Raw genomic sequence first — 12,880 nt, 5'->3', positions numbered from 1 at the left:
AATCTTAAAATCAAATAACAGTCCAGTGATTAGTAATCCCAGGAGGATTTTTATATGCTAACGTTGTCGATTTTCTGTTTCCGTTGCTTTTATTTGGACATGGAATTGATAATATATTATTAAACATTACATATTTATTTTTAAATGTGTTTTCTTATAAAGCTAAATATAAATTTCAATGTACAGGCAGGGGATCATTTTAGATTCGTGTAGTTTTTTCTGTGTGGTAACGAAACGCAGTGTAAGTTTAAGCTTTTGATGTTACAATACCGAAAATTATATTTTACGGATCGGGTACTTCATCTTTAAGTGGATCATCAATTGTACAACACTTTTTGTATTAAATCATATATTATTCTTAATATATTGAAAAAAATTAATATGGATTGTTTAATAAATTTCGTTCAATTTGTTTATCATGAAATATACGTAAATATATTTAATTAAAACTTTTGAAATATTTTAAGATTAAATATAATGGTTTATTAAGTTATATTAGACTGTAAGTAATTTATCTTTCGTTACATTAAAGGTCTTATTAATTTGACCCATAATTATTAATTGTTGGTAAATTAAAATATAGTTTGGCAACATTGACCTCGTGTTAGTTTGCCGTTAGGTTGGCAACTCTACCCCTTCCTTCCTTCTTTTGCGCCGATCCACAAGGCAGAACAGCGAGTGAACGTGATCGATCGAATTTCAAAAAAGGCACACACCTACCCCTGTGCTTCCCGTGATCACGAAATAACTCTATATCTCCTGACTTAAAACATCGGGAGTTAGTGTTTCGTGATTTCAGTCCAAACAGTGAGTTCAAGACTCGACGCCTTCAAGGCCTATTACCTAACGAAGTCGAACCACATTGAAGAAAAATGTCAGGCGGATTAGGCGATCCTGTCGCTTTCGCGAAGGACTTCATTGCCGGTGGCGTGTCCGCTGCTGTCTCCAAGACAGCAGTAGCTCCGATCGAGCGTGTAAAGCTGCTTCTGCAAGTCCAGCATGTCTCCAAGCAAATCGCCGAAGACCAGCGCTACAAAGGTATCATTGACGCTTTCGTCCGCATCCCCAAAGAGCAAGGTCTGCTCTCATTCTGGCGTGGTAACCTTGCCAACGTCATCAGGTACTTCCCAACACAAGCTCTCAACTTCGCCTTCAAGGACAAGTACAAGCAGGTGTTCCTTGGTGGTGTCGACAAGCACACCCAATTCTGGCGCTACTTCGCCGGTAACTTGGCCTCCGGTGGTGCTGCCGGTGCCACATCTCTTTGCTTTGTATACCCACTCGACTTCGCCCGTACCCGTTTAGCCGCTGATGTCGGTAAGGGTGATGGCCAACGTGAATTCAGCGGTCTTGGAAACTGTCTGTCTAAGATCTTCAAATCTGATGGACTCGTCGGTCTCTACAGAGGATTTGGTGTATCGGTACAGGGTATCATTATCTACCGTGCCTCATACTTCGGTTTCTACGACACAGCCCGTGGTATGTTGCCTGACGCCAAGAACACACCAATTGTAATCAGCTGGGCCATCGCTCAAACTGTCACAACTGTTGCTGGTATCATGTCATATCCATTCGATACCGTACGTAGGCGTATGATGATGCAGTCTGGACGTGCCAAGGCTGACATCCTATACAAGAACACCATTCACTGCTGGTCAACTATCGCTAAGACAGAGGGCGCCGGTGCCTTCTTCAAGGGAGCCTTCTCAAACGTACTAAGAGGCACAGGAGGTGCTTTTGTGCTTGTCTTATATGATGAGATCAAGAAAGTTCTCTAAATAATGTAAGAAATGTTACCATTGTGAATTAAAATCAGCCACTCCTTCAAATCATGTATTATTAGATCAAAAATGCATCCTAGTAACTTATTTTTAGTTAAATAAAGTGTTATACAATGATTCCAGTTTGTAATTGTTTCATTGAAAAATTTAATGTCACATAACCTCTGTCAGCCATTTAACAATAGCATTATTCTAAATTCAAATTAAGAATTTTTAATTCATCTGCCAGTTGTTATGTAACCTCATTCCATTCTGACAAATGGCTGTCAGGCCAAGGTTTCAAAGATTAGTTGGCTAACATTGTTCAGTGATCTAGTTATATAACGCACCATAACCTAAATGTGTGTAGTGAAAAAGCATTATTTAAAGTGTATATCTTGCGATAAGCTGTTATGTAACAAGCTATGTATGGTTCTGTGCGAGTAGTCCACACTTGTTAAATTATTAACATCAGTAGGTAACAGTTATGTATGTTGGGTAGGGGCGGACTTTAAATATCTTGTCCTCGGGTATGAGTTTTTTTAATGAAAAATTCATGCATTGAGTGAATAAATTTGAAAAATTAATAATTTTCTTTTATTACAACCTCCCTCTACCATAGTGCAATTTCCATGATTATTTCTATAAAGACAACATAAAAGAAAACATTAAATCTTAGTTAAATGGTTTAATTAAAAATTTATTTTATCAATAGACACTATTAATGTGTCATAATTAACCTGATAAGTCATGTACTTAATTCTACACTTTGAAACTCATGAATTGTTCGGATTGAATGAACTTATGCTATAGTATGTAGGAAGAATAGGAATGAGACCATTAAAATATTCTAGTAGCTTACATGAATAATTAAGAGCCATGCTTTATATGTTACATTAAACTAACATACAGTATTGATTTTAAAAGGTAACAAGAACATTATAAAGATCCAGCATATACCAATGAAAGGGGATCAGGAGTAATGATGTTAATTGTTAATGAAGATTACATTCATTAAAAAGGGGCTTTTCATTGCTCTGTCATTGAACTTTTACACAAGATGGCGGATCCGTCAAAATTTATTGACCCTTGTACGTGACGTCACAAGATGACGTAATCGACGCAGCGTAGTCTGCAGTAATGACATAACACAATGCTTTTTGCATGGGAAATAAAGAGTTCATATCCATATGGAGTCATCATAGTCTACTATGTTTTGTAACCAAGGTGACAATTCTTGCGATAGTATAAACAATTTCGAAAATTGGAAAATTCATTGGGGTTCTCTAATATAATGAAATCGCAAGAGAAAACATCTATATAATATAGTGATCTGCTTAGCAACGAAATATGTTGCCTTTTGAATTATATTTCACCTTGTATCGTGTCGTTACCGCTTAGGAGTTAGGATTACACTTCTACGAACCGGTGAAAACTGATACTAAACACTTTCAAGTGATTGAATTAGGTTATTTAACGCCGGGAACGGTATGCTATTGCAAAAATGATAGGTATTTAAAATATGTATGACTCTACATGTTTCTTATATAAATGTTAATTAGTAGTCTGATTGAATTAATTTGGCCACTATACATGTTAGGCGTAACCACAATCCTTAAATAATGACATTCAATGTGAGTGGTTAAGCATTAAATTGACATCTTTAATTCCTATATTTATTATTATTACTGTAGTATTTTATAGGCTCTCTGTAGTATTTTATAGACTCTTGCTCGTAATGAAAATAAAACCAGTAGCGATGCAAAGTTTTAGACAATAATGTGATGGATTTTGGACAACAGGAGTCATAGTTTGTTCGTGATATTCTTCTTGTCTATTAATTATTTAAGCAAAGTCCATAGATGCCTTAATGCAAATTGTTATGATACTAAAATTGTAACTTAAAACATGCTGAAAATAATATGTAATAGTGAATGAATAGTGTAATATTGAATAATAAGATAATATTGTACTATGGGTCATGACCTACGTGTCCGCATCGATTTATCAGTCCTGCCAACCGTTTGCCGCATGCTTATGTAAGAACTAAGAAGCAAAGAGATTTCGAGCAAGGAGGTTGAACATAGACAATTATTTCCATTCTTGGCTCGCGATTCAATAAAGTTATAGATTTCAAGCCAAGAATGGATTTTGAGTGTAGCTACTCATCTTGTTGGCCTTTTTGCTTACATTTTAATAAAATATTGATTTAATGGCATAACTTGGTTAACAATGTACAATTTGATTATTCAACAGTTGAAACGAAAAAAATATTAAAATTGCTTTGGTCACACTTTATAATCTTATAAATAATTAAATGCATTTTTGATTGCCGTTAAAAAACAACGTATTTTTGTTATGGAACAGGAGGAAACATAGCAGGCATCTAAAGAAAGTGTTTTCAGTCGCCCATGGTCACCCGCAACACCAAGACGTATGCAAGAGCGTTGCCGTCCTTTAAGGTCCTTTTGCCTGCTTTTTTCTCTTGGAGTCCCCTCGTCGTAATGGTTTGGAGATACCTGGAATAAGAGTTCGTTCCATGCGCTGCAGATTTTTTCATACCTAATATTTTTCAGGATACCAAAAGACGTCATATGAGATCATATGTATATATTTATATGTAATAAACATTAACATATAAATATATATCTATCTTGAAGGTTATAAAAATACATTTTTGTTTATTAAGGAGATTATCTCAATGTCCGTATGGTGAAGGTGTATCAGGTATAAGAAGCAGCTAGCATATAAAAAAAAAATGTGTGCATATACTAGTGTACACACGTAAGAAGTGAAACCTCTTTATGATCTTATTTTTCGAAAAATGATCTACTATATGCAACTTTACAGAAATTCGTAAAATAAAGTTAAATTAGATAAAGTTTAAAAAATGCTTGGCTTTATTTATTATAGACATGAAAACAAATAATACAATTATTTAATTTTACCTTATTACTAAGATTATTACAGAAATTCATTAATTGTTATAGAATTATTACTATCATTGTTATCGTTATTATATATTTTTGTTATTAATACAAATTGTATATATTTTATGAACGCACTACACGGTTTTTGACATAAATAATAATGATTAAAAAAGCATAATTTCTATTTAAATACTGCAATATTTATTAAATATAACAACAAAAATTATACAATATAAATAACAGTACGTTGCGGTAAGCCTGAAGTTAGTTTTCAGAGGTAGGCAACTTATCAATAAATTGGTTTCGAAATCGCCGGACAAGAAAAAGATGGCGCGTAACGGGAAAATGCGACGCATACGCGTACGTAAATTTCTTTCCAACGTCGATAAAGAAGTTTTACTTCAAAAATCAAAGAAACAGATGCGATCTATGGGCAAGATCCAAAAATAGTTGACGCGCCCGTGATGATATTTTCTTTAGAGACCTTCTGGCCCTGGAGGCCCTTTAAATCAATACTTTTTAAAGTTAAAGCAGAGAATTAAGTTCGGGGCGGTTGTTGTATGTTCAAATGTTTGTTAAATAAAACACTTTGTTTGACAGTTGGGTTTGGGTGTCTGGCGATAATGATTTAATACATGAGCTTATAACTAACATAAAATTAGGGGTTGTGGTGTTGCGACGCTAACAAAAACTAGCTTAGCTTACCTTATCATATTATATCTATTAAAAAAATTAATAAAAGTGCAGTCTACCGGGACATTATTGGAAACAAGAATTGTTGTATTACAATTTATGAGTGTGGAAAAACTATAAGGCTCATTTTGGCTTCAAGTGTGCGACGATTGCTAACATTTGTTTGACGCTTCTAATTTTTTTTTTTTATTAAAGACAATTCACACCAATTGACCTAGTCCCATGCCAAGCTGGTGAAGCTTGTGTTATGGGTACTACAACGGATATACATACATATTATAGATAGATATACATATAAATACATATTTAAACACCCAAGACCTAAGAACAACACCAAATGCTCATCACATCGATGTTCGCCTCAGCCGGGGATCGAACCCGGGACCCATGGATTCGCAATCAGGGGTACTAACCACTAGACCAATGAGTCGTCAATTATTAAAATTATTAACAAATATCTAATATATAAAATTCTCGTGTCACATTGTTCGTTCCCATACATATTTTTATGCATATTAAGTAAGTCTGAGGATCGGCTAATATCTGTCTTTCAATCCCCTAAGGGCCAGTTTTTTGATCCGTAGTAAAAAATGGTTTTACCATTTGTTACATTAACTATAGTCAAATGAATAACCATTGGTAAAATCGTAAATGCGTTTTTCAATGCCTTTTTTAACTATAGTTAAAATTAACAATTTGTCAATTTGTTGCCAGTGCAATGAGCAATGACATCCCAAAAAATGTGGTTCTTTTTTGTGGGGAACATTTATTTTGTATGACAACACTAGACATATTGAGTGAATGAAATCCATTTTTGCCATCTTCATTCGTTATTTGCGCTTTGAAAGTGTCAACTGTCAAATTAATCTAAATAACACGATATAAATAAAGTTGTTTTTCTGTTTTTTAATACGGTTTACACCTTTTACGATACTTAAATATATAAATAACGATGTCCGCCAACAGCCAACGGTCAAATAAGTAAGTAAAAACATATTTTCGTGTTATTTATTCCGGTTTATCTTGTGTTTCGTAATAGAAAGTAATACATTTATGTTTTGTTAAAGGGACCATACTGCTAACTTCGCCAAAAAAGAAACTGCCAAACTGGTGATGCTTCTCAAGGATTACACAGTCGTAACCTGCAAACAACTGATCACTGCAGCAATCTACAAAAAGATGCAGCTTGGAAATCTCTGTGACGTTTTCAACTCAGATGGGTCTAGACACCGAAGTGTTAAATTTAATATACATTTAATGAAGGTGTAGGCACATTTTTATATTTATTCTTGTATAGCTGTGTCCTACAACAAAAGGAAATTTTTTTTTAACCCTTTGAAAACAAGGAAGCGGATTATGATCCACACGGATAAAAAAAATTGAGTTTTTGAAACAAAGACAAATAAGAGAGGATGATTTGTTCAATTATGCTAAGGAAGAGCATCAAAAACATTTGCTGCACCAATGAGAGGCCCACCAAAATGCATACTGCATAAAGAGGAGGTGCACCAAAAAGTGATGCAGCAGATGGAAGAAAGGCACAATAAGTATATGTAGCAGCAAAAAGAGTTGCATCAAATTGAGGTGAAATGCAAGAAGGAACAATTAGAAAATATTTAATTGCTACTTTAGGGTTTCATGTAAATTTTGTAATGTTTTTTTAATAAAAATGGTTTGTATTTAAGTTATAATTAAACAGTTTATTAATCAAGTCACATGTTTTATTTATAAATTCTTGTAATAAAGTAGGTAGATGCTAACTCACAAATGTAATAAAAGCCCTAAAGAATATCATAGGTCCCTAACTAATGTGTAGCTGTAGTTTTTAGTATAAGTACATACTTGTATATACTTATAATAATTATAAGTTAATATTATTAGTAATATATAAATAATATTAACTCTAATTCATTATGTATTTTATTGCCTATAATATTAACTTATAATAATTATAAGTTAATATTATAGGCAATAAAACACATAATGAATTAGTAATATACTTAATTGTATACTGCTGCGGTTCTGTAGCTAGTAATGAAGCAAAATAGGTTTGTATGAGCTGCTGTCTATATATACTCTTGTTCTTGTATTTTATTTAATTATAATAATTAAAAGTTAATATTATAGGCAATAAAACACATAATGAATTAGTAATATACTTAATTGTATACTGCTGCGGTTCTGTAGCTAGTAATGAAGCAAAATAGGTTTGTATGAGCTGCTGTCTATATATACTCTTGTTCTTGTATTTTATTTAATTATAATAATTATAAGTTAATATTATAGGCAATAAAACACATAATGAATTAGTAATATACTTAATTGTATACTGCTGCGGTTCTGTAGCTAGTAATGAAGCAAAATAGGTTTGTATGAGCTGCTGTCTATATATACTCTTGTTCTTGTATTTTATTTAATTATAATAATTATAAGTTAATATTATAGGCAATAAAACACATAATGAATTAGTAATATACTTAATTGTATACTGCTGCGGTTCTGTAGCTAGTAATGAAGCAAAATAGGTTTGTATGAGCTGCTGTCTATATATACTCTTGTTCATTGGCAGTTTAAGATCATTCCCAATTTCAGTAACAATCCAGAGCACTGTTCCCTTCGATAGGGGGTAACAGTGACAAAAATCTACATCATCCCAGGTTTCTAATGGCGGATGACATTGCCTAAATATTTTTGGTCACTCATTAACACATTCTCATATAATATTATCGTCTTCTTCATCGTCTCATTAATTAAAGTATCTCAATATGTCATAATTCATCATTAGATAGTAATAAACGTATTTATCATAGTTTGATTTCTGTGACAAACAGCTGTTACTATATAAATTACCAGCGGCCATCTTTTTAACCCTCCGATACTGAGTAGTTAACTTTTTTGACAAATGGTTAGATATTTTACCATTGGATGCTGTTACCACGGATCAAAAAACGCATTTTGCTGATATTTAACTATTAGTAAGGATTTTTAACCAATAGTTGAGTTAACTACGGATCAAAAAACCGACCCTAAGTGATAGTGATAGACCAAATTTTCTTTTTGGATAAATTTTATTTTTTATTATGTGGCATTAAAAATACATACAACCCTTAATTATTTATTATTATAGTTATTTTTATTGTACTAAAAAATGTTTCCTAGAAATAATATACATGGCAAAACAACGTTTGACGGGTCAGCTAGTATATCTTAATATATATAAATTACGTGTCCTGTTGTTTGTCCGCTATGGACTCCTAAGCTACTGAACCGATTTCAATCAAATTTGAACACCGTGTGTAGTTAAATCTTACTAAAAAGATAGGATAGCTTACATCTCAATTTATACCCGCAATATTATTTTATTGCAAAATATTTGTTTATTATTTGATAGTCACAATTCTAACAGATGGCGCTGTGAAAGTACCAACGTTTCACATAAGCCACAATTTAATACCACCAAAAAAGCATGGTGGTCCCCATGATTGGTGTTCTCCTACCGTTTCCCTTGAATAGGTTACTACTATGTAATATAACGAAAACCTTAGCCACAGCAACGCTTGGCCGGTCTGCTAGTATATTATATAACTTAACTAATGTTAGGTTAAAGATTGTGTCTTAGGGCCGGTTTTTTGATCCGTAGTTAACTCAACTATTGGTAAAAAATCCTTACTATTAGTTAAATATCAGCAAAATGCGTTTTTTGATCCGTGGTAAGAGCATCCAATGGTAAAATATCTAACCATTAGGCAAAAAAGTTAACTACTCAGTATCGGAGGGTTAAAAAGATGGCCGCTGGTAATTTATATAGTAACAGCTGTTTGTCACAGAAATCAAACTATGATAAATACGTTTATTACTATCTAATGATGAATTTAAACATATTGAGATACTTTAATTAATGAGACGATGAAGAAGACGATAATATTATATGAGAATGTGTTAATGAGTGACCAAAAATATTTAGGCAATGTCTTCCGCCATTAGAAACCTGGGATGATGTAGATTTTTGTCACTGTTACCCCCTATCGAAGGGAACAGTGCTCTGGATTGTTACTGAAATTGGGAATGATCTTAAACTGCCAATGAACAAGAGTATATATAGACAGCAGCTCATACCAACCTATTAGAGACAATCTTAACCTAAAAAGGCTAATACAGAAATCTGAGGGCCAGACATAAAAAATCGCAAAATGGCATTCAAATTTCATTTCGAGAGTTCGAAGTTTTCTAAATGTACTTAATAAAATGACACAGCAAGTTTTCCTGTTATAATATTTTCGTTCAACGATTTTAAAACTCGTTCAATAAAAATGATCACGCGGGACTGACATGCGCACACCACATGCTTTTATCACACGTAAGTTGATAATGACATTCTAAATCTGATTTATACCGTAGATTATATCTAATTAGATTAAGTTCACACCTTAAAAAATTAGACAAGAATCAAATTGACGACTCATTGGTCTAGTGGTTAGTACCCCTGCGAATCCATGGGTCCCGGGTTCGATCCCCGGCTGAGACGAACATCGATGTGATGAGCATTTGGTGTTGTGCATATTTTTTTTTTTTTTTATAGAATAGGGGTGCAAACGAGCTTGCGGGACAACCAAAAAGGGCAGTCCACGCAGCCCATAGACACCCATTATTAGTGGGTGCGTTGCCGGCCTTTGAGGGAGGAGTAGGCTCGTTTTTTTAAAATTTGGAGGTCGAATCTCTGAGGGAAGACCCCTCCCGGGAGCCGATTCCACAGTTCGCTAGTTCGCAAAAGAAAAACGACGCTTAGGTCTTGGGTGTTTAAATATGTATTTATATGTATATCTATCTATAATATGTATGTATATCCGTTGCCTAGTATCCATAACACAAGCTTCACCAGCTTAGCATGGGACTAGGTCAATTGGTGTGAAAAGTCTTTCTAAAAAAAGAATTTCTAAATCTAAATATTAAGGATTTCTTTACTCTTCTAACTCTCTCTCAATCGGTCTCAATAGCTCTCTCCCTTTTCTTCGACAAAAACGCTGCACATCTTCCAGACGTTCCGTAAAAATTTTACCCTCATGCGCCTAAAAACGTTTCACTTCAAAAAGATGTACGGCTCCAAGTACAGACTGCCAACAGTAATTTTAATACAGTTGTAGGCTGCTCTTCTAGCATAAGATTGACATAGAGTGACTGTATTTTAAAACTTATAGGATTCGACATACAGGATATACTTACTTACTTACAGGATATACTAAGATTAGTCTTGACACCGCATCTTACATAATACGGAAATCCGTTCCATCGAAGTATGCCAGTTATGGAAGAGTGTGACCTTGTAATAGAGATTAGTTGACATGGCGCCGTGTAACTGGTAACAAGGTTATACTAAATTTTTTTTGATAAGATAACATTTACGTAAAGAATTTGTCAATCTGGTTAAGAATGTTATCTTGTACTGGTTTGAATTTTGACGATCACAAAATTTTATTTGAAACCATCTAAAGAAAGTTGATTAATTTGAACCTGTATAAATGTAATTTTTTTTTATGGCTCTGGCACGATTTGTGCATTAGCCAGCGTCAAGTATAGGATTTTTTATAATTCGTGCTTGTCTTTAGAAATTCGACCGTGTCCTCCATGTACGGTTTAAGCACTCGCCCGGTACCTCACAACCCTTCCAAAGGCCGAGAACAAATTTAAATTAAATTAAAACTTGCCCTCGAACCGGGAATCGAACCCGGTACCCCTCACCTAGCTGCCACTTAATAAGACCGCTAGGCTATGAGGCCCCTGTATAAATGTAATGTTAATAATTTTTAATGGCGCCAAATTTGGTGTGGCCACAGATTATTAAAAATCGGATATGTCATTGATTTGCGCGTATCGGAACAAAATTTACAATGGAATCTCCTTGGTGATTCAAACTTTATAGAATTTTTATTTGGATATGTGTAAGAATAAATAAAATTTTTCGTTTCCACGATATTCTAATGTTACGATAAGGGATTACAATTTGATTTGTAATGTAGGCAACGTAGCAACAATGTAACCTTGTAAAAAACTGGTTGATACTCGTCTTGTCCCTTATACTCGTATAATTAAGTTCAAAATTTGTTATATAATTTAAGAACAAATATTAACGGTACTTTTTTATTCCTTATAATAGTTGATTCTGGAATTTATATTTAACTTCAAATGATATAAAAACATTAAATTAATTTTAGTAGGTTCTACTATAATATGGAAATTTAGTATTGATTTGACGGCTCATTGGTCTAGTGGTTAGTACCCCTGACTGCGGATCCATGGGTCCCGGGTTCGATCCCCGGCTGAGACAAACATCGATGTGATAAGCATTTAGTGTTGTGCTTAGGTTTAAATATGTATTTATTTGTCTATCTATCTATAATATGTATGTATATCCGTTGCCTATTTCCCATAACACAAGCTTCATCAGCTTAGCATGGGACTAGGTCAATTGGTGAATTGTCCAATCTAAAAAAAAAATAAAAACTAGCTAAAAATTTCTTATGTAAGTGAAGCTTTGACGATCTTGGTTAAGTCCAGAGTCCCACTATATATAAATGTCACAGCTAACTAGCTTAATTAGCCGTTCAATTAACAGCCTAGCCTTTTAACTAAACAGCCGCTAGTTAAACGGCGCTCTTTCGTTAAAAGGTTACTAAGCTAGTATGAGATAAGGAGACTTATTTAAAAATGTCGAGTTGTTTTTTTCGATATATTCAACTCCCGATGCATAAATATTACGTCCATACCGCGGTGTCTTATATATTATCTAATATATAATTAATATAAAGCCTAAAATCATACAATTCTCTGGTCCGTAGCATTTTGGAATATGGTAGTGTTGTTTGGAACCCTCAATATTCTGTCCATGTTGACAGAATCGCCATTTCTCCAAACATCTATGCCGATTAAATAATAACATTAGCTATAAATGCGAGTATGAAAAAAGAATAGCTACGACTAGCGTAAGATGCTGCAACCACTGTTGATTCGTGACCAATAGTGATATTACAAAGTAGAAATGTATTAATTATTTTTGTTTTATAATTTTAAATTGCACATTTGTATTTGTGTTTTTTAATTTAGTTTGTTTTAATTGTTTTCTCTTTATCATTGTAATGTTTCCCTCTAAATGTTGTGCACACTTGTTATTGATGCACATGCATGTATCTTGTTTTTCTATGTCATGTGTTCTCTGTAAGTATGTGATTCGTTAGTGTGAGTTTTATAATAAAATAAAAAAATATACTGAAAACAAACATTAAATAATAATCTATTCCAAATGACACTGTCCGCCATTTGTTTAACCTTTTGATTCATCATTGAATGGACAATCTTTTTTCGTTGCTTTTTGGCGCTTAAATAGTTGTCACGTGAATGACAGATGACTGGGCACGTGAAGTCTATGAATAACACCAAGGAAAAAGTATTTAATTAGATAATGAATGATAAAAAATACTATATCCGTTTAAATCAATCAGCCTA

General features: G+C 33.5%; 1 protein-coding gene and 1 long non-coding RNA gene across 2 annotated transcripts; both read left to right on the top strand.

Moving 5' to 3' along the window:
* The first annotated feature begins 634 nt into the window (after window positions 1-634).
* Window positions 635-1,906, top strand: LOC125058471 (ADP,ATP carrier protein). Its single transcript, XM_047662561.1, has one exon. The coding sequence runs from the start codon at window positions 873-875 to the stop codon at window positions 1,776-1,778; it is 906 nt and encodes a 301-aa protein (XP_047518517.1). The 5' UTR covers window positions 635-872; the 3' UTR covers window positions 1,779-1,906.
* A 4,036-nt stretch (window positions 1,907-5,942) lies between these two features.
* Window positions 5,943-6,978, top strand: LOC125058492. The gene is made up of 2 exons (XR_007118421.1): window positions 5,943-6,364; window positions 6,451-6,978. It is a non-coding gene; the product is annotated as an uncharacterized LOC125058492 (long non-coding RNA).
* The last annotated feature ends 5,902 nt before the right edge of the window (window positions 6,979-12,880 follow it).

The sequence above is a fragment of the Pieris napi genome, chromosome 18, assembly GCF_905475465.1.
Source record: "Pieris napi chromosome 18, ilPieNapi1.2, whole genome shotgun sequence".
NCBI classification, from domain to species: Eukaryota; Metazoa; Arthropoda; class Insecta; order Lepidoptera; family Pieridae; genus Pieris; species Pieris napi.
This window is presented reverse-complemented; position numbering and strand designations above follow the sequence as displayed.

Excerpts from the sequence above, each read along its gene's own strand:
- LOC125058471 (XM_047662561.1), top strand. The coding sequence starts at position 873 with ATGTCAGGCGGATTAGGCGATCCTGTCGCTTTCGCGAAGGACTTCATT.